Source organism: Triturus cristatus, chromosome 2_1, assembly GCF_964204655.1.
Source record: "Triturus cristatus chromosome 2_1, aTriCri1.1, whole genome shotgun sequence".
Taxonomy (NCBI): domain Eukaryota; kingdom Metazoa; phylum Chordata; class Amphibia; order Caudata; family Salamandridae; genus Triturus; species Triturus cristatus.
In genome coordinates this window covers 168,945,209-168,968,697 of record NC_140581.1, presented here as the reverse complement: position 1 = coordinate 168,968,697, position 23,489 = coordinate 168,945,209, and the positions used below count along the sequence as shown (strand labels likewise).

At 44.6% G+C, this 23,489-nt stretch overlaps 1 protein-coding gene across 2 annotated transcripts in view; it reads right to left on the bottom strand.

Annotated features, from left to right (window-relative positions):
• LOC146863901 (urea transporter 2-like) overlaps positions 1-23,489 on the bottom strand; it is a 65,087-nt gene that overhangs the window by 3,152 nt on the left and 38,446 nt on the right. For both annotated transcript variants that reach the window (XM_085629110.1, XM_085629100.1), the window contains 3 exons: positions 14,046-14,193; positions 10,377-10,511; positions 561-610 (listed from right to left, as the gene is read on the bottom strand). In XM_085629110.1, the coding sequence (XP_085485236.1) occupies positions 561-610; positions 10,377-10,511; positions 14,046-14,193 (333 nt within the window). The remainder of the gene's footprint in view (positions 1-560; positions 611-10,376; positions 10,512-14,045; positions 14,194-23,489) is intronic.

Below are 23,489 nucleotides of genomic sequence, written 5' to 3'. Positions count from 1 at the left end.
TTGCTAGAACATAATCTTGGATGATTACCCATCTTTAATTTTGTTTGCATAGCCATGGAGAACGGCTACCATGGACTTGATTACGTCCCCGGTAGAACATAAGTCAACCTTTAGTGGCAGCCCGAGGTGTTCTAGTAAACTGTATTTCCTCTGTTCAAATGAACTAGTGTACACATCCGACCGAAAGCTGATTTGTCAGCATCCCGCGCTTAAGACAAAATGGTGGATTTCACAGTAGCAATATTAAAATGGGATTTTGAAAATCGATCGAATGACTGAATCTGGAGAAAGGACGATAGATTTCAATTTTCTGGACCAACGTTAGACACCCTTTCTCTAAAACAGCTCTCCAAAGTATTGCAGTAGTTTTGTTCTGAATTCTAGCAATGGAGTCACCAAAATGGAAAATAGGCTTTTTTTCTACATCGTATCCCGCTCTCAATCACCGGATAGAGTACAAACCTTCACATAATTAATTCAGAAGCGGGTGCATGTTCAGAGAACCATTTTGACCCTCTGAACAGAAGTACATTACATGGTCATAACCCCAAAAAACTCACCACTGCCATCATATTGGCGAGAGCTGCTCCAAGGTAAGCACAATATAAAGCTGTTAAAATCAATAAGAAAATGAAGTTAGTAACTTAATATTGCTATGGCAAACCATAAACTCAAGTCATTAATATGTGCCAGCAATTTCTTAATGTCAATTTAGCGGTTAGAACATTTTCATGGCAATGCCATTTGCCCTGTAGTGACAGAAGTACATGACAACATACAGAATGTTAAAAAGAGAAGCTTTGCGTTCTTAAAATGCATTTTAACACAAAAAAACGAAGAAAGGCAGCCTAACTACTCTAGCACAGTCCACACACATGGAGCACTACCATGTACACAATATGCATGTTAAAAGTATGCTTATGTCAACATGTAAACCTGCGACTTATTTGGACCACATTTTACATACTTTAAGGCGGTCCTTATGAGATCACAAGTTGCACAGTAATATATAAAACTCAATGGAGTCATTTTAATTAAATCAGATTATTAGAGAGGGACTTGGGCTCAGGGGCGGTGGGTGAGATTTTAAAGTGGTGGGGCGCAAACGAATTAGCATACAGCACCATAGCGAGCGAGCGCAGCGAGCGAGCCCGAACCCCAAATGGGGTTTTTTTTAAAAAAAAAAAGAAAAATCGTGCATTTTCAAGCAAATTTGAGAAAGCAGGAAGGTTAATAAAGCAATTGTGAAAATGCAGTTATTACATTAATAGATGGCATAACATAGGTAGCTGCTTATTCAGTATTACCACAGAGCTTCATACATTCTGTCCTATTATGCTCAGGTGCTGAATTCAGACTATAAGACTCATGGAAATCTCAGCTCTAAGAGTAGAAGAAGTTGCACAGCAGTGTAATGGTTGCCAGGCTCGTTCCGCAGGTGGCGGAGCGTGGTATTAGCATGTTGTGCTTAACGCCACGCTCCGACATTCCCTTGTAAATATGCCCCTAACTGTGCTAGTAATAAATATCACTGGATTGTAATTAACAGCTCTGGGAAGAGAATACATGTGCTAGCATATGACAAATTCTCCAAGCCAGGAGAAAGTTTACAAGGTCCAGAGTAAACATTAAATGTCACTGAGCCAGGAATAAATTAAACGGAATTGCAACACTCTAGGCGCGCTATCACAGAGGAACTAGATGTCACCAAAAGACCCACGTCAGCGGACCAAGAATAAAATCATAAACAGATTCGCCGGGCCAAGAATAAACATCCTTGGACCTCGAATAGATGCGCCATGGGGGAGACAAGTTGTTGAACCGGAAACACATGTCGATAGACACGGTTAGTTAGCCCAGAGACACAAGTCACTGGATCGGCGACACCTGGCATGGAATAAAAATAAATGCTCCACTGGGTTGTGAATAATGTTGCTTGGAGGGACATAAACTTCACTGGGTTGAGAATAATAAATATTTTGGACTCTGATTAATACACGTCAATGGGCTGGGCATACGCATCACTGGGCTGGAAGAAATTTCACTGGGCCAGGAAAAAAAAAATATTCTTTGGGCTGATGGAAGTTTCAGAGAGCTACGAACAAAGAACATTCTGCCGTAAAACACGGGCGGAAAACCATTAATACGAACAAAGGGCATAGCTGAACGAGAAATAATTACACAGCCAAAACCTGTTCCTTTAAAGCAACTTCAAAGTGCCTTTACTCCCCATATTAAAAATAGATGACTCACAGAATTAGTTTAACCCGTGTGGAATAAAAATATGCATAAGATTTAAGAATGTAACTGTTCAATTACTGAGGCATAACAATGGGCAGTCAGCTCTTTGTTTTGAAATGAAAGCAACCACTGCAAGGGGTTGTCACATGGTCAGCGCTCCGACTCCCTTTGATTGCTGGTCTCATGTGGCCATAGCTTTGCATCAAGGTTCACCCAGGGGCTGTGGACATTACTGTCACCTTATTTGTTGCCCTGTCTGTATGTGCGAGAATGAAAGTAAAACCGGCACGGTGCTGCTCGTGAAACGGGCGCCGCGCTGGTAAAGCATGTTTACAGTTATTATTAACATATGGAGCAGGGCAGTTTCTGATATTTCAAATATCTTAACTAACTAGACACCCTCTGCGGAGGAACGCGAGTGTAAACATTCCGAGGATGAAATCATTATAAGGAAGGGCGGCTATCACCTGGGTCACAGGGGACCCTCCTATCCGGGTGACCCCCCCCCCCCCCGCCGGTCTCCCTCTCGCCAGTGGCGTAACGAACGTGGGTGGGGTATGCAAAGTACATGGACGCCCCCCCACGCACCGGACCCAAACAGGAGCTTTCAGGCTCGTCCCTGCACAGTGCTGGAGGGGGCCCTCTGGAGCTCGCCCCCTCCCGTCCCGCGGTCCAAAGAAACTCAGACGGACACCGCGGTTCCACCCTGACCATCGACTCACTGAGCTGCCTGAGCCTGCCTCCATTTCCAAGCACGGTTCCTAACACTTACAAATGATATTTTATTTAGGTAGAGACAACCCCAGTCACACTTGATTACCAGAAAAGTCGTTGATATTAATATGAATGTCTAAATAATGAGGTATTTTTATATACCGCGTCGTGCAACCGTTCTGCCTCTTCTAGGTGCCGGATCTTATTTCATGACACCCAAATATCGACCTCAGAAGGATGGAAGGCTGAGTTGGTTTTCACAGTGTTCGAACTCATCTCCTACAGCAGCTAGAGTTTAACTCGCTGAGCCATTCTGAGAATTTAGATTCCAGTCAGCCATAAGGTTTGGAAGCTTATAGCGACCACCTACCCCTTATAAAGTATAAACCGAGCAGGCTAGTAGTATCATGTTTAATTCACAGCGCTACGAAGCGCTTGAAGCTGTGTGACAGCAAAGTGGAGACGCAAACGATGTAGAAACAAACATTTACGTAACTCCAAGGAGGGAGCCAGCTTTTATTAGTAGTAGTACAAAAGTCACCCAGGGTCTTGGGAGCCCAGATAAGTTCCTAATGGTGCTGTCTCAGGCGAGACGCCTGAGATGTCGTATTTCGGTCTTTGAACCATGAAGGTGACAGAGATCTCTCCCGGCGCTGGCAAGTACAGTACAAGGCTGACAGGGCACGAGGTGACAGCGCCCTGATAGATTTATTTATACGAGCTTATCGGAAGTGAAAGGAATGCGAGCGACACTCGATGTGCTGCTCCTTGAGAGATGTTCACACCGGACACCGGCCGTGGGGGGGCTGGAGGCCTCGCCGCGGGGGAGGAAATTGCCGCTACTGGAGGAGGAGCTCACCTTGACATCTAGCAGGGCCGTCCGAGCCCTTATAAAAAGTCAGCCGAGAGGGCTCGCGCACCACACTCAACACGTCATTGAACCTGCTTCCTGCACTGACAAGCCTCAGGTACACTGGTGATGAAAGCCCCGGCGCTCCTCCTGGCGCTGCTCTGCAGCCTGTGCTCTGCGGCAGACAGCGGGGAAGGTAAGAAGCGCGCGGCGCTCTGTAGTTTGAACTCTTAGAAATGCCAGGCAGGGTTGTAGGCATACATTATTGTGACCATTACATAGCTAAGAAAACAGGTATCACTAGTTTGGACAGTCATGGATGAAAAACAACGCAACACGTCTTACGGTTCAACCTGTACAAGGGCCGCCCTCAGGAAAAACCTCAGGCCACACGTGTCGTAGGATGACCACGTGTACACAATTTCCCTCCGTCCACAGTCCGTTGAGGCTGAAATCCGTTGTCCGGTTTGATTCCTTTAAGTACACCGCCACGCGAGGTGTGTGTGGCGCGGTGACGACGGACTGCCAGTGCGCACCTGCTAACGATGATGGCCAATCACTGTTCGCATAAGCCACAGTGATTGGCCATACCCTGCGTGGCACCCAATGCCTGGTTTGCAGGCTGCGCGGTGTCTCTCAGCCAATCCAGAGACGCTGCAACATTAGCAGCGCCTGAATTGGCTACAGCACCGTGGGCACAGACAGGGCTCGCCCATAGGAGAGACCGGGGGCTGCTGCATGAAGCAACCCTCGGCCTCTCGGGTCCCCCTCCCTCGCTCTCCTAGCCACTGGCTGACTGGCTGACAGTGCGCATGTTTGGCAGGGTCATAATCCAAACTCGAGTATGCGCCTACGCGCCGCTGGCCTTCAGTGTGCACTGTCACTCAAACGGAGTGCTCGCCCCCGGCCCCACCCCCTTCATCGGCCGGTCCCACGCTATTGTAAGGAAAGGAAAACTGACAGCGCTGCGTCACTGCTAGTTACGTGAGCACTGCAGCCGCGGGTCCAAGCAGGGCTGGCTGGTGGGGCTACGCCCCTACGCCCCAATGGACGCACCGCGGCTGCTTGGGCTCCATCCACATGAGTCAGGTGTACATGCAGAAGTGAGTTTACAAGAGAGCTTGACTTCCACACAGCAATGATAATTTTGTTGAACCAGGTCCCTGAGCTTGAACTTTCAGGGCCAGCCAAATTACACTGCAATGCTATTAAAGTGTCTTAGATAACTTATGTGGTCTTTTTCTGAAAGCAGCACAGATGGGAGGAGGGCACTCAATCTACCTAAATTTCTAGGTCTGTCTTGACAGTGCGACTGTCACCTGACCTTTTAACCTACACCAATAGTATTTTTCAGTTATTTGCTTCCACACAATTACATATTAAATCCTATGCTAATCGCTTGTAATGCTTCACATTCACGTACAACTTTTTTTTTTTTTTTAAAGTCAGATCTATTGGATATGCCAATGCTTTTTAAAAATATATTTATTTTTAGTATGACAGAAGGATGGCATTGTGCATGTTTGGAGCTTCAACATGTACATGTGCCTTGTGTCCAAAGGAGGATGCCGAGGCCTACCGCACATTTCAGTCTAGCTTAAGGCGCTGGGTTAAACTGCCCACGGCAGGAGGGTCTTCTCATTTCGGATCCTGCATCCTGCCCCTGCCCCTGCCCACACATCATAGGGTGTGGGACAGGGGCAGCAAGGCTCTCTAAACCAGGCTTCTCCAACTGTTAGCTCGTGAGCTACTGGTAGTTCTCCAGCTACCTGTGAGTAGCTCTCCTGAGTATACCAGAACTAAAAAAAGTCTGTATTTGAGACGAAAATGTGTGTATTTTTTAGAGCTCATAAGAGGTTTGACAAAAATGGTTTACAAAATGCATTTAAAGGGATATTTCAGTAATAAATCATGCGACTGTGGAAAGACTTATTACTAACAGTATTACCTTGGTGCCAGGGGCATTCCAGCTATGGCTTTGTATTACACATGTAAAAGGCACTACAAATTGACAAAGTGTTTTTTACATCACTGCTGGCAACCCTCCTGAGGCGCTGATGTGGTCTCTCGCTGTAATCTCATATGGGGTCGCTAATGTGATCCCGTCTGATGTGATCACTCTTACAACACTAATATTAGTAGCTCATGATGGTTTTCATTGAAAAAAATTAGCTCTTATTACAGAAATGGTTGGAGACTCCACCCCACTACACTATAGGAAAACTGAAACTGTGGGATTATGGAAGGAGTACAGGGTGGGGGTGGGGGGGCTCCAGGCCATAATTATCCACTTGCACTGGATTTTAAAACCGAGCACGTGCCGAGTTGAAGCGTTGGACTTCAGTACAATAGCTGTCTTCCCCCATCTAGTTTCTCCTGCAGAACCACGGAGCTCGGCATCTTCCGTAGCCTGCAGAGCACTTAGTCCGAGCGTGTGCCAAACAAACAGCCTTCAAAGGGCATACATGCCTGTTGTGTCCTGCGAGACATGTTCTAGTGTCTCGACAGACACAGATTTAGTAGCCACTCCCCTATGGGAGTGGGCACACGCACCCCCACACACATCCCTCACAGGCGTCACGAGTGACATGAGCCTGTTAATGAAAGGGCCCGGGGGCACGTGCTCGTGGCCAGTTCTTCAGTATCCAAGCAGTGTGTCTCTGTGATTCATGTGCCAGCATGTGGGCCTAGCGCCCCCTACATAACATGCCAGCAATCCGTCTCAGGGGGGGGATGCTCTCCATTTTTAAGTAAAAAATGGCTTTCTTTTAGCCGTCGCCCGCCTAAAATAGGTTTAATGTGCGTTAATGGCGAAAAGGACGTCCTTGGATTTTTTTTTCCCCTCAAAATCCCCCTTTTCCTAGTTGTAAAATGTTGGCATGTATGAAAGAGGTTTTGACCGGGAATTTAAAGAAACGTTGGTGAATGACGAGTTATTAATGTTGGATTTAAAAATGAAGGGCACCTTCAGAGAGGTTCTCCGCCCTCATGGTCAGCGTTTATTCCCAGCTTGTAAATAGAGGTTGTACCCCGATTCGTCACTATTTTGACTTCTCCTGTATAAACATGTTTATATGTGGTATGGGAGTGCTCAACTATTTTACTGAACTGTCACCGAGTGAGGGCAAGAAACGCAGATTAAATTATACATTGTAATGTTCCGCATACAGCACTCTTTACCGACCTCTGCCTCACTGATGCACAAATAATTTACGAACTCCGAATGGGAGGGATGGAAAGGGATTACAAGTAGAATTTTTTTGGGGTGATAAATCAGGGTTGCAATAATTCACAAGAAAAGAGCGAGGTCATATATAGGCCTCCCAAGATTTAGCTTTAGTGCAAGGCAAGCGAAAGATGAAACATGTCCATTAAGTGCTAGAATCATCCTTTTCAGTCTGAATGAACGGAAAGGAGGCCCTGCTCAGTCATGTGTCCAATCAGTCCGTCATTTTTTTTTTTAACCATTAAGTAGCAAGTTTCGTTCTGGGGCTTTTTGTTTGGCTTATAGTGCTGTGCTTAATTTGCCCATATGTGCCAGTGAACAATGTGTTTCTCAGAAGGTCGCAGCCGTTCATGAATGTCAGGGTTGCTGAATGCCAAGGCTGACACTTCAATACACTCGATGCCGCTTTCTCTCACCACCATACACTCCCCGGATCGTTATTTAATTATTGCAGATTCTTTTTCATCCCTGCTTTCAGCTTTGTCATTCCTTTTCTATTTTCAATTCCTTCTTCTTCCCACCATTGTGTTTTGTTTTCTCTTGCTTTTAATCAAAAGTATGATAAAGAAAAGCAAGTGCTGGTGGGTGCCACCCGCAACCACCAACTCAAATTAAGTGCTCTTGATGTAAGTATAGGCCCAAGGTTTGAGGCCAGCAGGAATTGACTGGGGACTGAATTGTTTTTTCTTTTAAGGTCTCAGAAAAAAATACACATTTGCCACTAGGCTACTATGATTAGTGCCCCTTGCAAATAATATTTGCTGTGTGTGTCAACTGCATGCGCTTCCCATGCTGCACTTTGTCTTTGGGCATTGTGAGCTTGCTGTCCTGATGCACCAGCGGAAACGGTTCTCTGAAGTACACAGAAGCATTACTGGTTCCTTTTCACCCCTGCTGCTTGTATGTTTGAGGAAAGTTGCACAACAACTCACTGGATTGTGTAGTGACCGTCTGGTCACTGATCTAGAGTTTGCTGTGCCAGCTACTCCCAGAGGGTTGGCTTATACTTCAACCTACACCCATCTAACACAGGCGTCACTGGACATGTGACCCTGATAATACATTTGTCGGGGCGCACGTGCCCTAGGCCAGTCTGCCCTAGGCCAGTTCTAGTGACCATGTAGCTGTGTCTGTCTGTCATTCTTAGGAGTGCATTGGGGCCTAGGGCCACAACCCTTTACATTGGTGACAAGCGGGTTGGACCCACGTGTGATGCCACCTTGTGGGTGGATAAGGGGGAGATCACGGCCCGTGTCGAGGGCGCGCCTGATAACACAGAGGTGGCAGGTGAACCAGTGGCGACGCATAGAGCCTGCCCCCAGAAACATGGAGGGCCAAACTGGCCATGTGTGCCCGCCAGGTTACACCTAGCAAACCCTTGGACGACCGGAGTGACCTCGGATGTGGGGTTGAGGAGAGAGGATCCAACCACTCCACACCAGACCATGGCGATCCAGGGGCACGGGCCTTAGGGATTACTGGTGAGAGCGGGGTCCTGATCCAAGAGACAAGTCTAAAACAACTCCCCCGCAGGTCCCAGGAAGCATGAAGATCTTGCCGCAAGCTGATGTCTCCAAGGAATATCCTGTTAACGCCGGTGCACCAGAGTCTGGATGACCAGAGTAATCCGATCCAGAAAAATCTATCCTCAAGGCGGAGTAAGGGACTTGAAGGTGGGACTCGTAGTGCTTTCTCCACAAGCCTAGACTGTGGCGTGATAAGGTGAAGTACAGCCAGTGCAGTGGAAGCCTGGTGAAGAGGACATCAGGGACATACCTTGAGAGGGGAATACCCGTGAGAAGGGCATCCTGGTGAGAGAAGGATGTCTGTAATTACTCCACCATCCTGCAGCTGGAAGCACTGCTGCCTCTGCAACAACAACCAGGATGTCATCCATCATCAGAGGCTGGATGTGGATGGAGCCAGGACATATTGGTGAAAACGTAACATCCTCCAGATTCACTATCACTCCACCTGCACCATCACAGTAAACTGTGCACATAGACTTTGGTGGTGAACTTCCATGCATTGAGGACAGGATCCGCAGAGCACCACTGAACCGTGCCAAGTAGAACTGATGATCCTAGTTGCCGTTGTACCACCGTCCTGTTCTGAAGGCAGCTGAATGTACTCAGTGGAGTTTTTGGTTGATTTATTATCTCCCTGGGTTGGACTTTGTTGTTCAAGTTAATAAAGTTTGGGAGCGGTGTAGTGACTGGCTGGTAACTGGTCTACTGTTAGCTATGCCAGCCACACCCCGAGGGCTGGCTTACACTCCACCCCACACCCATCCATCACGGGTGTCACGGGACATGTGACCCCGATGCTAAAGGGGCCAGGAGCAGGTGCCCTAGGCCAGTTCTTGTGACAATGTAACTGTGTGTCATTCTTATAAGTCCTTGTGGACCTAGTGCCCCAACCCTTTACGTTGGCGACGAGTATGTTGAACCCCCATGTGCTGCCGCTTTGAGGGTGGATAAGGGGAGAGCAAAGCCCATGTTGAGGGCACCCCTGCCAACTGGAATGTGAGCCGGTGGAAGCACATCGAACATGCCCCCCCAGAAACATGGAGGGGCAAACTGGCCGTGTATGCTGCCTATCGTGTCCACATCGACATCTGTATTGGAATAGACAGCGGGTTCCTTTTCAGAATTGTAAGGCAGAGACCCGTTTAGGCAATTCACTTGCAAATATACTATATCTAATATCTGAAATGGCCAGATTTTCTACTTCACAAAATGTCACAGGGTTTAGGAAACCTCTTCATAGGGGTGAAAACTGCTCACTGCACCAATTTGTGTGAAAAATGTAGGCAGTAATTTACACCCCACCAATTTCAAAATTCACCACCACAGTCTTTACCATTACTACTTACTTGAACACAAATAGATCTCTGGAAGTTGATCTACCAAGATGGGACGATAATTCTAGTGCTTTCTACAAAACTACATTTTCTAAAAAAAATTATCCAATACAGAACTGACGTTTAAAATCTGAATACTTACCATCTGATGAATTGTAATTTGTAAGAAAAGGCTTGGAAAATAAGGGTTACTGATCTTGGAAGCTATTCCATTGTTAGATATTTCTTACGGATTTAGATCTGCAAACTCCAAAGGAAAAGAAATAGGGACCCAAAACCTGGAATTATGGTTTGAAAATGCTCAAGACAAGGATTGTTCACCGAAGAATGCAAGTTGCACTTCATCAATGAGGCCCAATAAAATGTACACAGATCAGTGAGGTTGATGAGTAACTCTTGCTGCTCACTGTTTCCCCACTAGCACTGTAGACTTTCAAAACTTCAGGGGAAAATCAGGATATTATTACTAAAATGCTACATACCACAGAGAACTGCCAGCAAATGAGTCTGCCAGGTAAGAGCATAAAACATTCCTCCAACTGCAATGCATGCCAGGACAGGATTGTAGCCCCACAAGCCGGAGTATATGTTCTTGAAAGGAGCTGCAAGACTTAAACCTGGAAAGAAAGAAGGTGGCTCAAGTCAAACAGTCATCATAACTTCAAGTCACTGTAAGTTCTAAGCTTTGCAAGCAGTAACTGTGCATAGTTGGCCCATTAACATTTTAGAACATGGCGAGCTCTGCAGGTACATTTACAGAAAGTTACACACCCGATACACCAATATCAAGTAATTCTCTAAAGCAACATTTTATGCTGGTACGTTAAAAGAAGGCTTGCACAGTACAAATGTCCAATAGATATTTTGGGGCTATGAAACGGATACGGCCGTGGATGCCAGGAATTAGTCCAAGGCAATTAGACATTTGACTTTTAAAAGGATTCGGTTACTATCAGTCTGGTGGTGCACGTTTAGTTGTTTCCACGCCTTTGGATTGGAAAAGAAGACCTGGGTACCTCATTTATCATTTGGTGAGCCCCCAAGTAAGTCAATGGTGCTTCTGCTCTACGAAAACTGAGGGTCCCTTGCTTTAAAGCCAAGGGAAGTGGTGTATTTACTACGGCAAAGTATCCAGTGGCTCTGCTGGGTTAAACCGGACATTGCAGCCTGTCTGCCAAAGGGCCATCAGGCTGCTGAGTGTTGTGCTGCCTCATGAAGGTGCCACAAAGTCCATGGTTTCTTCTCCACTGGCTGCTAGGATGTAAATGAACGGCCCCACATTCCTATAGCCGATAATAAAGGAGTAACAAACCGGTTGCGTCAGAAAAAATAAATGTGCAGCAATAGGAAAGAGAGTAGACTGTATCAAATTCACTAGGCTTTATCTACTTTTAGCGTTTGACTAAATTCTTTTACTATGTGGTACACCGAATTCACTTTGCGTCTTCAAATTCCCTTGTCGGAAAAGACATATAGGCAGCACATATGGACCGGCGAAAGAATGCATTTCACAGCGTAAACCTGAAATTTCTAACAATAATTTGACATACCCAATAGCACATCTTTTGAGTCAGAAGCACAATGCTGGTGCAGACCTATTATGCTACGGGCACCATAGACACTAAAAATATCAGCGGAGGAACAGAACACTTACCCTTCACAAATTAGAATCCAAACACATTAGAAACATAGTACTCAAGTGGTCTAACATCAGATGAAGAATTGAATATACATTTAAATGTGGATAAGTAATTCAATTCACAGTTCCTGCTGAGCAGTACACTTTACATTCATACCCAATCTATAGATGAATGCCTTTTTTAAATGTTCTTCACAAAGGCTTTGGTTGCATCACTGAGTTCTCCAAAGATTCATTTTAGAGTATTTAGCAAGCACTTCATCTTTCTCAGTTTGTTTCCATTCTTAGGTTTAATAGCATAAGTGAATCCATGGTGCTCTTAGAAGAGATTCTTCAATTCCACAATGGGTTTACATCATTGGTTTCCCACATTATTTAACTTGTCCATTGATGACATATAGGAAATTAAAGGAGAATATTGGCTTTTATCTATTGTTCTTAAGAACTGTCCCAGGTACGGATAAATCATTTTCTATACTTAAATCACTGGAGCTTTATGAATTTTAGATTGCTAATCTCAACTAATAGTTACACATGAATAACATAAGAAATACACTCCCCTACGGTCCAGAAACAGTTTTCCGTTTTCTAACAAGGATGATAAGCAAGGAGATATGGGACACTGATAAATCCAACTCTGCATTTTATAACTTTTTATGCTCCTCTCAAATTATGAGATTTAGTAATGGTGTTCACTAGATTGGAGAATCAAATTAGGAAAAACATTTTTTTTTTAACTTGATTTCAGCCCCAGCTCCCATTATACGATTCATTAATGAATACAATCATATGCATCAGTATGGCACATTGAGGCTTTATTTTATTTACGCTACCAGGACTGCTCATATTGATGGTTCGATATTTGTGTACCACTGTATCGTACAGATTATTTAGTAAGGGTGTTTCAACTATATAATCATTGGAAAAAGGAGTGCTTGAAAAAAACTTCATGCACCAATAGAAACTACTTCTGCCAGAATATACTGGGTGTACAACCAACAAGGCACATCAGATGCTTTTTCTAAAACAGTCTCTGTATTTATTAGTGGTGAATGAACTGGCGTACCAAGCTTTTGTTGGACAAATCCTTTAGCCATGTAAACTCAACCAAGGAAAGCTGGAATAGACTAGAATATCCTAATCAGTCCTCCACAAGCAATAGGCCTAAACTCTTTCCAAATTATTAAGCTTTTCTTAATTGTGACCCCAGTCATTAGCATTTAAAATATCCATATTCCATTTACACGAAGGAAATACATGAAGGTCCTTAGGTCATAACAGCAGTGCATACATAGGGCTTTACAAATCATAAAAGCAACAGCAAATATTCTCCAAATCGGGCAACGTTTACACCATTTCTTCATCTAGGTTAAGCATATTGTGTCGACGGAGGACGTGTGAGGGGATTTTGGAGACAGTGTCTCTTTGGAGTAAGTGGGACGACAAGAGCACCATCCACCGCAGTCCCGGGTTTAGAATAAATATTCGTAAACTCTTAATTGTGAATCCTCTTGGAAATTTCCAGAAAAGAGTGACGTTGGGGCTAAGCCCAAACACACAGTGTAATAAGGTAATAAAAACCCTAATAGGGGTACAGACCAGAAAATAGGGACCAACACCCTGACGAATGCCAGAGCGACCGGGTTCGGTGCAAAAAAAAGCTGGCAGAAACATGTTGCTAATTGCAGTGGGGATAGAAGGGTTGTTACCTTCCCTGAATACCCCATATCGTTGGTTTTAATCCTGCCAGAGGTTGACAAAAAATAAAAAATTGTGGGTTAACCCCTAGGTAGTTTTACAGTTATATCTGCACCTCTCTTGGTCCCTTCTTCCAGGAGAAGATTTGTTTTCCTTTATGATTTGAGTAACACTTCTGTGTTTCGTTTTGCCTTTCTTTATTATACACTACCCTCACCACTATTCTTCATCTTTTCTCAAAAGAAATTGCGCTCCATCCAGAGTGTTGGTCTGCACCTGGATGTATGATGCCGCCCAATGATGAAGCATGACACTACCAAGTGTGTGAGGGCAGTATTAAGAACTCTCTGATTTTCCCGTATCTAGTGTATAGTACAGCTATTTTTTTTATAAATTTTTCTCTGTTGTGTGAGACCTACATATTGCTTCAGTACCTGCCCATCATCATCTTAAGGATTCTGGGGAACTTGGACATTAAGTTTTGAGGGCCCTGTACCGAACAAATTTGAATCTCATTGCCCAATTCCTACTAAATCAACCCACATGATGCCAAACAATACAAAAGTATATATTAAACTTTAATAGAGTCCAACAAAAACACTTGAAATAGGTCAAGCCTGGGACTGCAAAAATCTTTAAGATGATAAAGTAGTAGATGGACAGAGTTAGAGGTAGGCAGAGAGGGAGAGCAGTTTAGAAAGGGAAAACGAATAGAAAGATCAAATGGAGAGAAGTTTCACTTTCCCAAGTGGTCCCTTGGAAGGTAGGAGCCTTGGGCAATTACCCACTTTGCCATTGCCTTAAAACGTTTTACCTGCCAACATTCCAACTGTTGATCCAATAGCTGCATGCAAACAGATCACTGGAGAAGATAAGAAGAGAGCAACCAGGAAGATTCCACCAGTCCATGCATTGTCACACCCATATACCTGCCCAATTCCGACTGGAATAGCTTTCAGCAGCTGGAAGAACGAATAGAGGCATGTTGAGCTCGCTTTATTTAATAAATTAGAATACTTTAAAAAAAAGATTAAGATAAAAAACATCATAATAATGCATTTCAAAACATACAAACATGTTTAAAACTGTATACCACACTCATTTAGATCTCCCCATTTGCCAATAACATTAGGACGTTGTTATCTGAAATATAGAGACAGGTACAGTAAAGTGCATCAACAGTGGCAGGTTTTCAAGACCATTATAATGAAGTGAATTAGTAATTAAGAATACAATGAACAACTATATTACTAGTTGCATAACTTGAGACAAAAATATAAACTATACCGTATTACCCAAAAGGATACCCTCAGCTAGCAATAGCATTTCTCGAATGCAAGATCTAAATATATAAAAACGTAAATTATGCTCAAGAGAAAAAAAAATTATATATATTTAGCACTGTCACAGCCTGTGAATGGCCTCAATTTCTGTGTTTTGTAAACCACTTGGGTTCCAGTACTCTTCGCTGGGGGGGCGTCCCCTTACATACAGACTTATGCCTGCACTAGACAGTTGGCTCACGCTTTACTTTTGTCCGTTTAATTGAATGTATTTATTTCATTTTTACTTTCCACGTTATACATATATATTGGATGCATTAGGTTCATTGCAAAAATATTTTTGACAAATGCAGGATTAACGTGGTCTGCGTCTGTTTTCATGCATACTAATGACTTTTCTTTATGTCTATTCAAATTTTGCTTGGTCATGCTTGGTTGTAAATGCATTTAAAAGTAGCCACTTCCAGTCTTTGAAGTGACTTTGACAAAGACAGTGAGGTTGAAACGCGTCAGTCAATAAATCTCTCTCATATTCAATCCTGAGTGCTGCTTTACCTTTTTGTTGCGAAGCAAGAGGAATTTGTATATATCAGTAAGCCTGCAGAAATGTTAATATTGAACAAGGATTGTTACCCCCTCATGGGACACCTTTAAAAAACTGGCCAATAGTAAAAGTTATTTCAGCCAAAGGAAGCAAAATAATTAGGTTTAAGGGGGCATGGTTCATTCCAGATTCCCATTGTCCAAAAAGTAAGAGCGCAGGATTTTCTTCCTCTCCATTCCCAAATCACGAAGAGAAAACCTCAAACAGGCTATATTTTTTTGATCCCATCAACTGTGCATCTTTTTGTTTTACTGAGCGTTTAGTTGCTAGACATGCAGTATCTTAGTTAAAACATACTAGCTGTGCCCTCTCTTTTAGAAACTATTTCAGCTTAAGGGCCAATACGAACAAGCTACTTATCTTCAGTAACACTCCTCCTAATGGATACTCTAACCAGAGGTTCCTCACTTTGTGAATACCCATTGGTGCCAGAATGGATCTAGGGATTTCTTTGCATTACTCTTGCACACCAGGAAGTGGTGTCATGCAGCTCCACGTTAACTCAATCCTACCACGAAAGGGACAGTGGAGTCAGATATAAGCAGTGCTACTGTGAGCTAACGTCAGTCTTTGACTGTCTGCGTCGTCCGATGCGGAGCTCAGAACAGGGTGGTAAAGGGCGGTGAGTAGTCCGTGATTACAGTATCCACAAGAAAGTGTATCAGACCTTAATATAGAGAGTGATATCCACCTCAATATGGTTCTTTTCTGTGCACCCCCCCCCACTGAACCCCAAAATAGTCCTCCTGACAGTTATCAGTTTGATCAATGTAAAAGCTCTAGGCTCTTTTGGGCACTGAAACCGATCCTCTTTCGAGCAGTGAGGTGGATGAAAAAGAAATTCTGAAAGGGTGATGGATTGGTCAACATGTTACATTGATTTGTATGGCGCCACTTATCACCCCAGAGGGTATCCAAGCACTGGAGCAGAATGTAGGTCAGGTGAAGCTCCTAGTTGAACAGCCAGGTCTTCAGTTTCTTGCGGAAGTTGAAAAGAGAAGGGGCTGTCCTGATGTGTCGAGTTAGTTCAGTGCAGCAATGAAGAAAGCGCACCCTCCTGACTTGCTTCTACGGGTGACCCATGCAAGGGTGAGAGGTAGATTGCAGCTCTCTGGATGGTTGAGAGAGTTGAAGTCAGTCATTAAGGTATGCTGGTCTGGTTTTGTGGCTGGCTTAGTATGCATGAGTGAACAGCTTGAATTGGCAACATTTCTGGATGGGTAGCCAGTGTAGATGAGTGGGTTAGGGAGTCATGCGAGCACTCCTGGGGACATTAGGAGGAGTCTGGCAGCAGTGCTATGGAGGGTCTGGAATATTTTGTGTGAGCTGGTTGGAGATGCAGACGTACAGCTCGATCTTGACAAAACCATAAAAACAGCTTGATAACATGAAGACAGGGTGGAGCAGGTTAAAGGTAGATTGAAGGGGTTGAGACTGGTTCTAGGTTTGAGGATGTGGAGGTACTCATTGCTGTAATGCAAGAAGAAGTGGTGCAATGCCATAGTCAAGTCTGTTGGTGGTGAGGGCCTGGGTGGCCGTGAGTCTTGTGTGCATGGGGAGCCATTTGAAGAGCTTGTGAAACATTTGGAGGATGAGGCAGCAGGATGCGAGCACAGCCTTATTCCGTTTATTCATCAGGAGTTTGTCATCTAGGATGATGCTACGGTTTCGGCCCTGGACTAAGGGGTTGGTAGCATGACCTAGTTCTGATGGCCACCAGGAGGAGAGCTCTTGTTTCCAAATATCAGGATCTCCGTTTTCTCTCATTCATTTGCCACATTGGTCATTCAGGAGGTGATGTCAGTCCTGGTGGCGTTAACGTCTGGGATGGAGAGGATGTGCTGTGCGTCATTGGCATAGAAGACAAGGCTGTGGGCTCTTATGATGCGGGTGAGGGGGGCCAAGATCACAAACGGGGTAGGGCTGTACAGGGGGGGGGGAACCCTAGCAGATTCCACAGATGAGCTTCTGAGCTTTGGCGGCATTTGGTGTATAACTTGTTGATTTCTGTGGGAGAGGAAGGACGTGGTTTATCTCAGGGCATTCCCTTCAGTTGAATAATCCTAGAGTAGGTGAGGTGGGTGCCATGGGAGACAGTGTTGAAGGATGTCGAAAGTTAGAGCATGGCGATTTCACCTTTATCCATGATGGACTAGATGTTGTCTATTGCTGCCCAGAGGGTGGTTTCCGTGCTGTGGTTGCTGTGTAAGAATGACTGGGTGGAGTCCAGGAGGTGGTGCCATTCACGATGGGTAGAGAGTTGCCTCTTGATTTTGCTCCAGGAATTTGGACAGGAAAGGAATGAGCAAGATGGGTCTGTAGTTATTGAGTTCTTTCGGGTTTGAGGAGGTTTTTTTTAAGGAGAGCTGTGACTTCCATGCATTTCCAGCTATCCGGGAAGGTTCCTCGAAGGATGGAGGAGTCAAGGATGGTGGTGAGGTTGGTGCTTATCAGTGCTCATCCCAGGTTGTAAAGATGGCGAGGGTAGGGGTCTGTGGGGGACACTGAATGGATGGTCTGCATAATTGTGGTCTTCTGTGGAGAGTGTGCTTCAGCTTGTTCAATGATGGGCGTTCCTGGTTGTGGTGGGTGGTTGTGGGATGAGGTCAACTACGGTGGGTTGTGATGCAAAGTTTGTATAGATCTGGATTATTTTGATGTGTAAGACATATTGTTGCAAAGGTCCTGTGAGGGGGTAATGGTGGTTGTGACTGTAGTTGCATTAGTTAATTATGATGATGAAAATTCCTTTGCCGGGGTTGGAGCACGATTCTAGTCTTAGTACGAGGGCAGCTTTCCTGGCTTGTTTGATCTGGGTGTGGTACCTTTGGAGGGTGGAGTTTTAGGAGTCTCTAGAGGTATCTTGGCTCATTTGGTAACTTCTTTCTAGTGGTTTGCAATAGTGCATGGAGTCTATTAGGTCTTCACTGTACCAGCATGTTTGAGCACGATGAGTAGTAGGTCTATCTTTCTTTAGGGGAGCCAAGTTGTTGGCACAGTCTGAGATTCCGTTTTTGAACATGAAAAGGCATCACAACTTTCGGCAGGAATGCTGCCTAATCTGCAACACCAGTTTGTCTGCGAAACGAGGTTTATGGTTGATGAAGGGACAGAGTCTGCAGCTGCTCACTTGGGCAATAAGCTGAAGTCATGCCCATGAGAAAGGCTGTTTTGAGGGTCAATAGGTGCAGGACATCTGTGTTTCGGCTTAAATGGGGTACATATTAGGACCATGAGAACCAAGTTGAGGGTCTACTGTGGCACAACATAAGGCTTAGGTGGAAACAAATGAATTAGACCTGTAATAAAACGCATCCCAACAGGCAATTTAAATAAGGATGGTTGATCTGCTAAATACAAAAACAAAACCTTGAACAGTGTCCACGGCATGTCCTTGCTAGGCTAAAACAGCACAAAAAGCAAAACACCTGACAACTTTGCCTATAATTAATCTGTATGGCGTGATGGACACAGATCATAAATTTATCCCGGCATACACTGTTTTCGTAGATGGATGCCTGGCTGCTAGAATGACCTGCACTACTTTAGGAGGGAGGTCAAAAGCAGTAAACTGTGGCATTACAATCTCCACGCATGGAGGTTCAGTTTGCATAGGCCGAGTTGGATGACCCTGCCCTGCTGCGGCTACAGAAGATCCACCCAAAGCTGGGCCTGAACACAGGGCTGATGCCCATGCTCAAACGTTTTTGGTACTACACTCTCGTGGCTCGATCAAGATCAACTAGGATGACTTTTGCCTGGTGTGCGGAAAATTGTGGTATGAGGAAAATTGGGTTGTTGGTTGATGTGTGAACACTGTTCAAGCAGCAGCCACAATCCCTTGCAGGGTAAATCACAAATGTCACTAAATTAACTTGTGCTTATCCCTGAGTAGCTTGGCATAAAAAGCAATCAGACTTAACTTGGAGGCAAAGCATAAAGTATTTATGCAGCACAGTAACAGTAATAAGGTGAAAACCCCACAAGAAAAATCCTAAACCAATAGAGTAAATTATTTGACACTAAAATGACAAAAATCGAACCAGTAGAACCGGAGTTATGAATTTAAATTTTTAGTGAACACTAGTTAAGGCCGATCTCGATGGAGCACGGTTCAGATACAAGAAGTGGATTGGGCCCAGTCAGCGCTTACCACTGGACTTCCTGAAGGAGGGAGATTTGGCCATGGATGGCCTTTGGTCAAGGCCGTGGTGAAGATTTCTACATTCAGACTTGGGCGCCGAAACGGAAGGCGAAAAACTCCAGCGGGATGAAGTAAAAGGCTATAGCCGTAGACAGTTTCATGAGGTCTACTGACTGGATTTTTGTTGTATTGATCTTGTTTTACTCAGGTAAATATTCTCTATAATTCTAAATCTTTGTGGTGTATATATTGTGTTAGTGTGTGTTTGCTTCAAAAATAGTAAACACAAAACTATACACATTGCCTCTTTAGAGAAGCCCGACTGCTCTGTGCCAAGCTACCAGCAGATGAGCACAGGTTATCTTTTAGTGTGTAATCTAGCTCACCCGGACTAGAGTGGTTTCTCCTGCCTGGCCTGTGTGCATATCTTGGCCAACAAGAAATACAATTTCTAGCCCCATCAAAAATGACATCCGGCAACAATTGGTGGTAAGTAGGCAAAACGCTTGGTAACAGATCTAACAACTGGTCGGTCCTAATCTTCAGAACTCTGGGCAGCAGAAAGACAGGAATACTGCGCTCCACAGTAGGCAGAATGAGCCCAAGATTTCTCAGGAACTGCTGCGTGCAAAACTGTTAACATTGCTTGTTCTCAGTAATAGAAAATAGGTCACCCCATGGTTCTCCATATGGTGGATTATTTTATGCAACATTAAGTAATAGCTGCCATTTGTGACCTGCTATGCATCTTGTGGAGGAGTTTGGCCAGCCTGGAGTTTAAAGATCCAGTCAACTGGTTTATGACCAGGGAGATGCCCTCTCAGCTAGTTCCCGAGGGGCAGAGCCTTCAGGTACAGGGCCCAGGACCCCACTCTGCTCTGCTGGTTGTAGTACCACATGCTGGTGGTGGTGTCCTTGAGGACATGAATTAGCCTCCCTTTAATGGGCAGTAGAAAAGCCTTCAACACCAATCGAATGACTTGCAACTCCAACAGACTGATGGAGAAGTAGGTCTCTGCTAGAGACATGCATTCTCTGATCTCCACCTGACCCAGATGATATCTCCAACCCAACAGAAACACATCAATTACCACAGCCAGTTCAGGGTGGGGGTGGAGAGAATCATTGGTTGCCAATCCAACTACGGTTGAGCAGCGAACACTGCAGGTCTTTAGTAGTCTCTTCAAAAACCTGGACAGAATCTGACAGATTCCCTTGGTGCTAAGCACACCAAGACGTCAGATCCCATATGTGCCATCTGACCTAGCTGACAAGCAGGATGCAGGAGGCCACAAAGTATCATGGCAACTCTCATGGAGCCCCAAGACAGAGGCTGAAACATCAGGATAATATCCACAAATGTCCTGGACTTTAAGCAAAGGCAAGGATCAAAATTGCACTGTATCAAAAATGGCTCTGATGAACGGGAGCCTCTGCAAAGGAGTCAGGTGTGACTTTTTCACATGGATAGAGAAACCCAAAGAGGTTAGGAAGTTTCCACACATATGGAGTTGGTCTACGATAGACTGGCTTGCCCGCCTTCAACAGCCAGTCGTCAATGTAGGGGTAGACTGGTATCACCAACCTCCGAAGATGTGCTGCAATGGCTGCCATCACTTTGGTGAACACCCAACTGTCACTTGCAAGCCCAAAGGGGGAGGGACGGGGCACATAACATTGAGAATGTTCCTGGCTTACCTTGAACTGCAGGTAAGGCCTGTGTGACTGCAGGACAGGAGTATGAAACAGTAGTCCTGCGCTACCATGGAGTCTCCTCGTTCCAGGGTAGATAGAACCTGCGACTAGAGTATACACAAGAGCATCTGGATTTCTTCAAGTAATTGAGAGGGCTAAGACCCAAAATAAAATGGAGACCTCCAATCCTTCTTCAGCACCTGGAAATTATGAGAGTAACCTCCTCTCCAAATGGCTCCCTTGTGCACAAGAGCCTTGACTTCATTCTGTAAGATGGACAAATGCTCTTGATAGTCAATGTGGTGCATGTGGTTAGGAAAAGAACGGAAGGGGATATCCATGCTGATTAATTGGAGTACCCAACTGTCCAATGTGATGTTTTACTAACAGTTCCAGTGTCGACACACTAGGGACCGACAACACCAGACAAGGACCATGGTGTTGAATATGAAGTTGGGTGGACATTAGCACTGGAACTGGAGTAGACTCTGCAGTGGAGTCAATAGGCGCAGACAGTGTCGAGGATGGATCTGCCAACGTTATTCCAACTAGGGTCCTCCCCAGGCCCTTGGGGCCCAAAGGCATACCAGAGGGCGCCAGAAGGGTGGTGAAGTTCCACAGCATGGCTTCTTTAGAAGCCTTTATTTGTTGCAGCATTGTCTATGGAACTGTCAACTCGGAGTGCCTCAGGATAAGCTGTGGAATCAGTTCCATAGCAGGAGAGAGAGAGGGACGGAGGCACCTTGAGGACCCTGCGGTGTCCATGTTCGAGGGTTGCGGGACAAGGTAGAGTACCGCTTTGACTTCTTGTGTTTGTTAGACTTCGATTTAAAAGATGACCTGGAATGCAAGGAGTATCTTTCACAGAACAACCTTAGGAATGGGTCCACATCCTCAAAGATAACCTAGAGCAGCCTTTGTCTTCCAATCGGGTTTGGCAACCTTAAGACCAGAGACTGACCTGGTGGGAGTCTATCACCAGTGGTCAAAGGGAGGGAGTAAATCTAAGGCGCACAACATGCCCATACTTTTCTAATTTTTTGAAAAACTGTTCCCCCCACTTTTTGTGGAAAAATAACCATATTAGGACGGTTAATTAAGAGTTGAAAGGCTTCATGTGAAGTGTAAGGCAGAGAGTCTCCTGTGCTGTGAACTGAGGAAGGGGTAGACAGCTAAACTGTCTTGCCAGGGTGCCAGTTTCCCTGAAAGAATTGTAAAGGCGGGCTACTGGCCAATCTTCAAATGTAAGGGGTGCTTCAAAGCCGGCATTGGCTTTAATTGATGAAATCACTTTAAGCTACCTGATGACAAAAATTTATTCTTTGAGAGGTATTATAAGGGAGCTACCACCTTAGCTTTGAAGTGTGTGCTTTTAAAAGACAATTAAAAAAATAAAAAACACCACAGATTGCTCCACGTATAGTCTGGGTATTACTAAAATGTGTATTGGAGGCATTTTTTTAATCTTAAACCTTTTACGCATTTTGTAGCATCCTAATGTACTGTGTGCAATACAGGTTTAAAATAATGACTTGCATGTTCCCAGCGCCTTCTCTCAAAGACTTGGACTTTGTAGCCCCTAACATACACAGGTGACTATGCTCCACTGCACCAACCAGGATTCTATTCAGTGGCTCTTTGGTACAGTGCTTAACTAATAGAGGTTGCATAATGTACCATACTGCATTTCCAACTGATTAACATAACTTGCATTTAATTTTTATTTTAGATGTGTGCAATTTTATTTGTAGTTACCTGAACGTGAAAGACCGAAAAAAAGGAGTTACAGAATATTTTGTTTTTTAGCCATTTCTTGTACCATACCCACTTACTCAGCCCTCATTGCTTGCAGTATCACAGTTCCCAGGATTTTGTTTTGTATGCACTTCGACCACGGTCAATCACAGACATTTGCTTGTGACAGTCCTTACAAGGTTTAAACCCTACAGTTTAGTTGGGGCATATTTCTTACCACACTGTAGAAGAAACATTTAGAAAAAAAAATGCGTCAAAGACAAGAAGGTTGGCACAGAGCTCCGTATCCAAGCTTAGAGAAAGAACAGACAGAGCGCTGGGGTAGTGCTTATATATAGCGCCAGTGTCAATTCCAAGGTGGGATGGAGCTGATGCACAGAGGCAATGTGGAGAAAAATCTCTGGATCCAGTCTGGCACCTGGGGTTATTCGCAAGGTGAGGAATCTGCAGTTAGAAGTCCACCATCATCGTCTGTTAAGGGGGAGCCCACGTCAAGGCTAGTGACCAGTGAGTGTTGCAGTTAAAGTAACCCTTTTGTACCCTACAAGAGCTTCCGTATTTAACTACAACAGTTTGGCCGTGTTTGGGGTGTGCTCACATTGGTAAAAATACAATGTATTCAAATTTGTGAAAATATACAATGTATTCAAATTTGTGAAAATAGCGAACGGCTCACGCAAGTGACAGAAATTGAATCAAGATGACGTTGTAAGCAGACGGCTTTGGTCATCGTAGTGTTGGGATTACCAGAGGTCTTTGTGCACAAACCTTGACCTG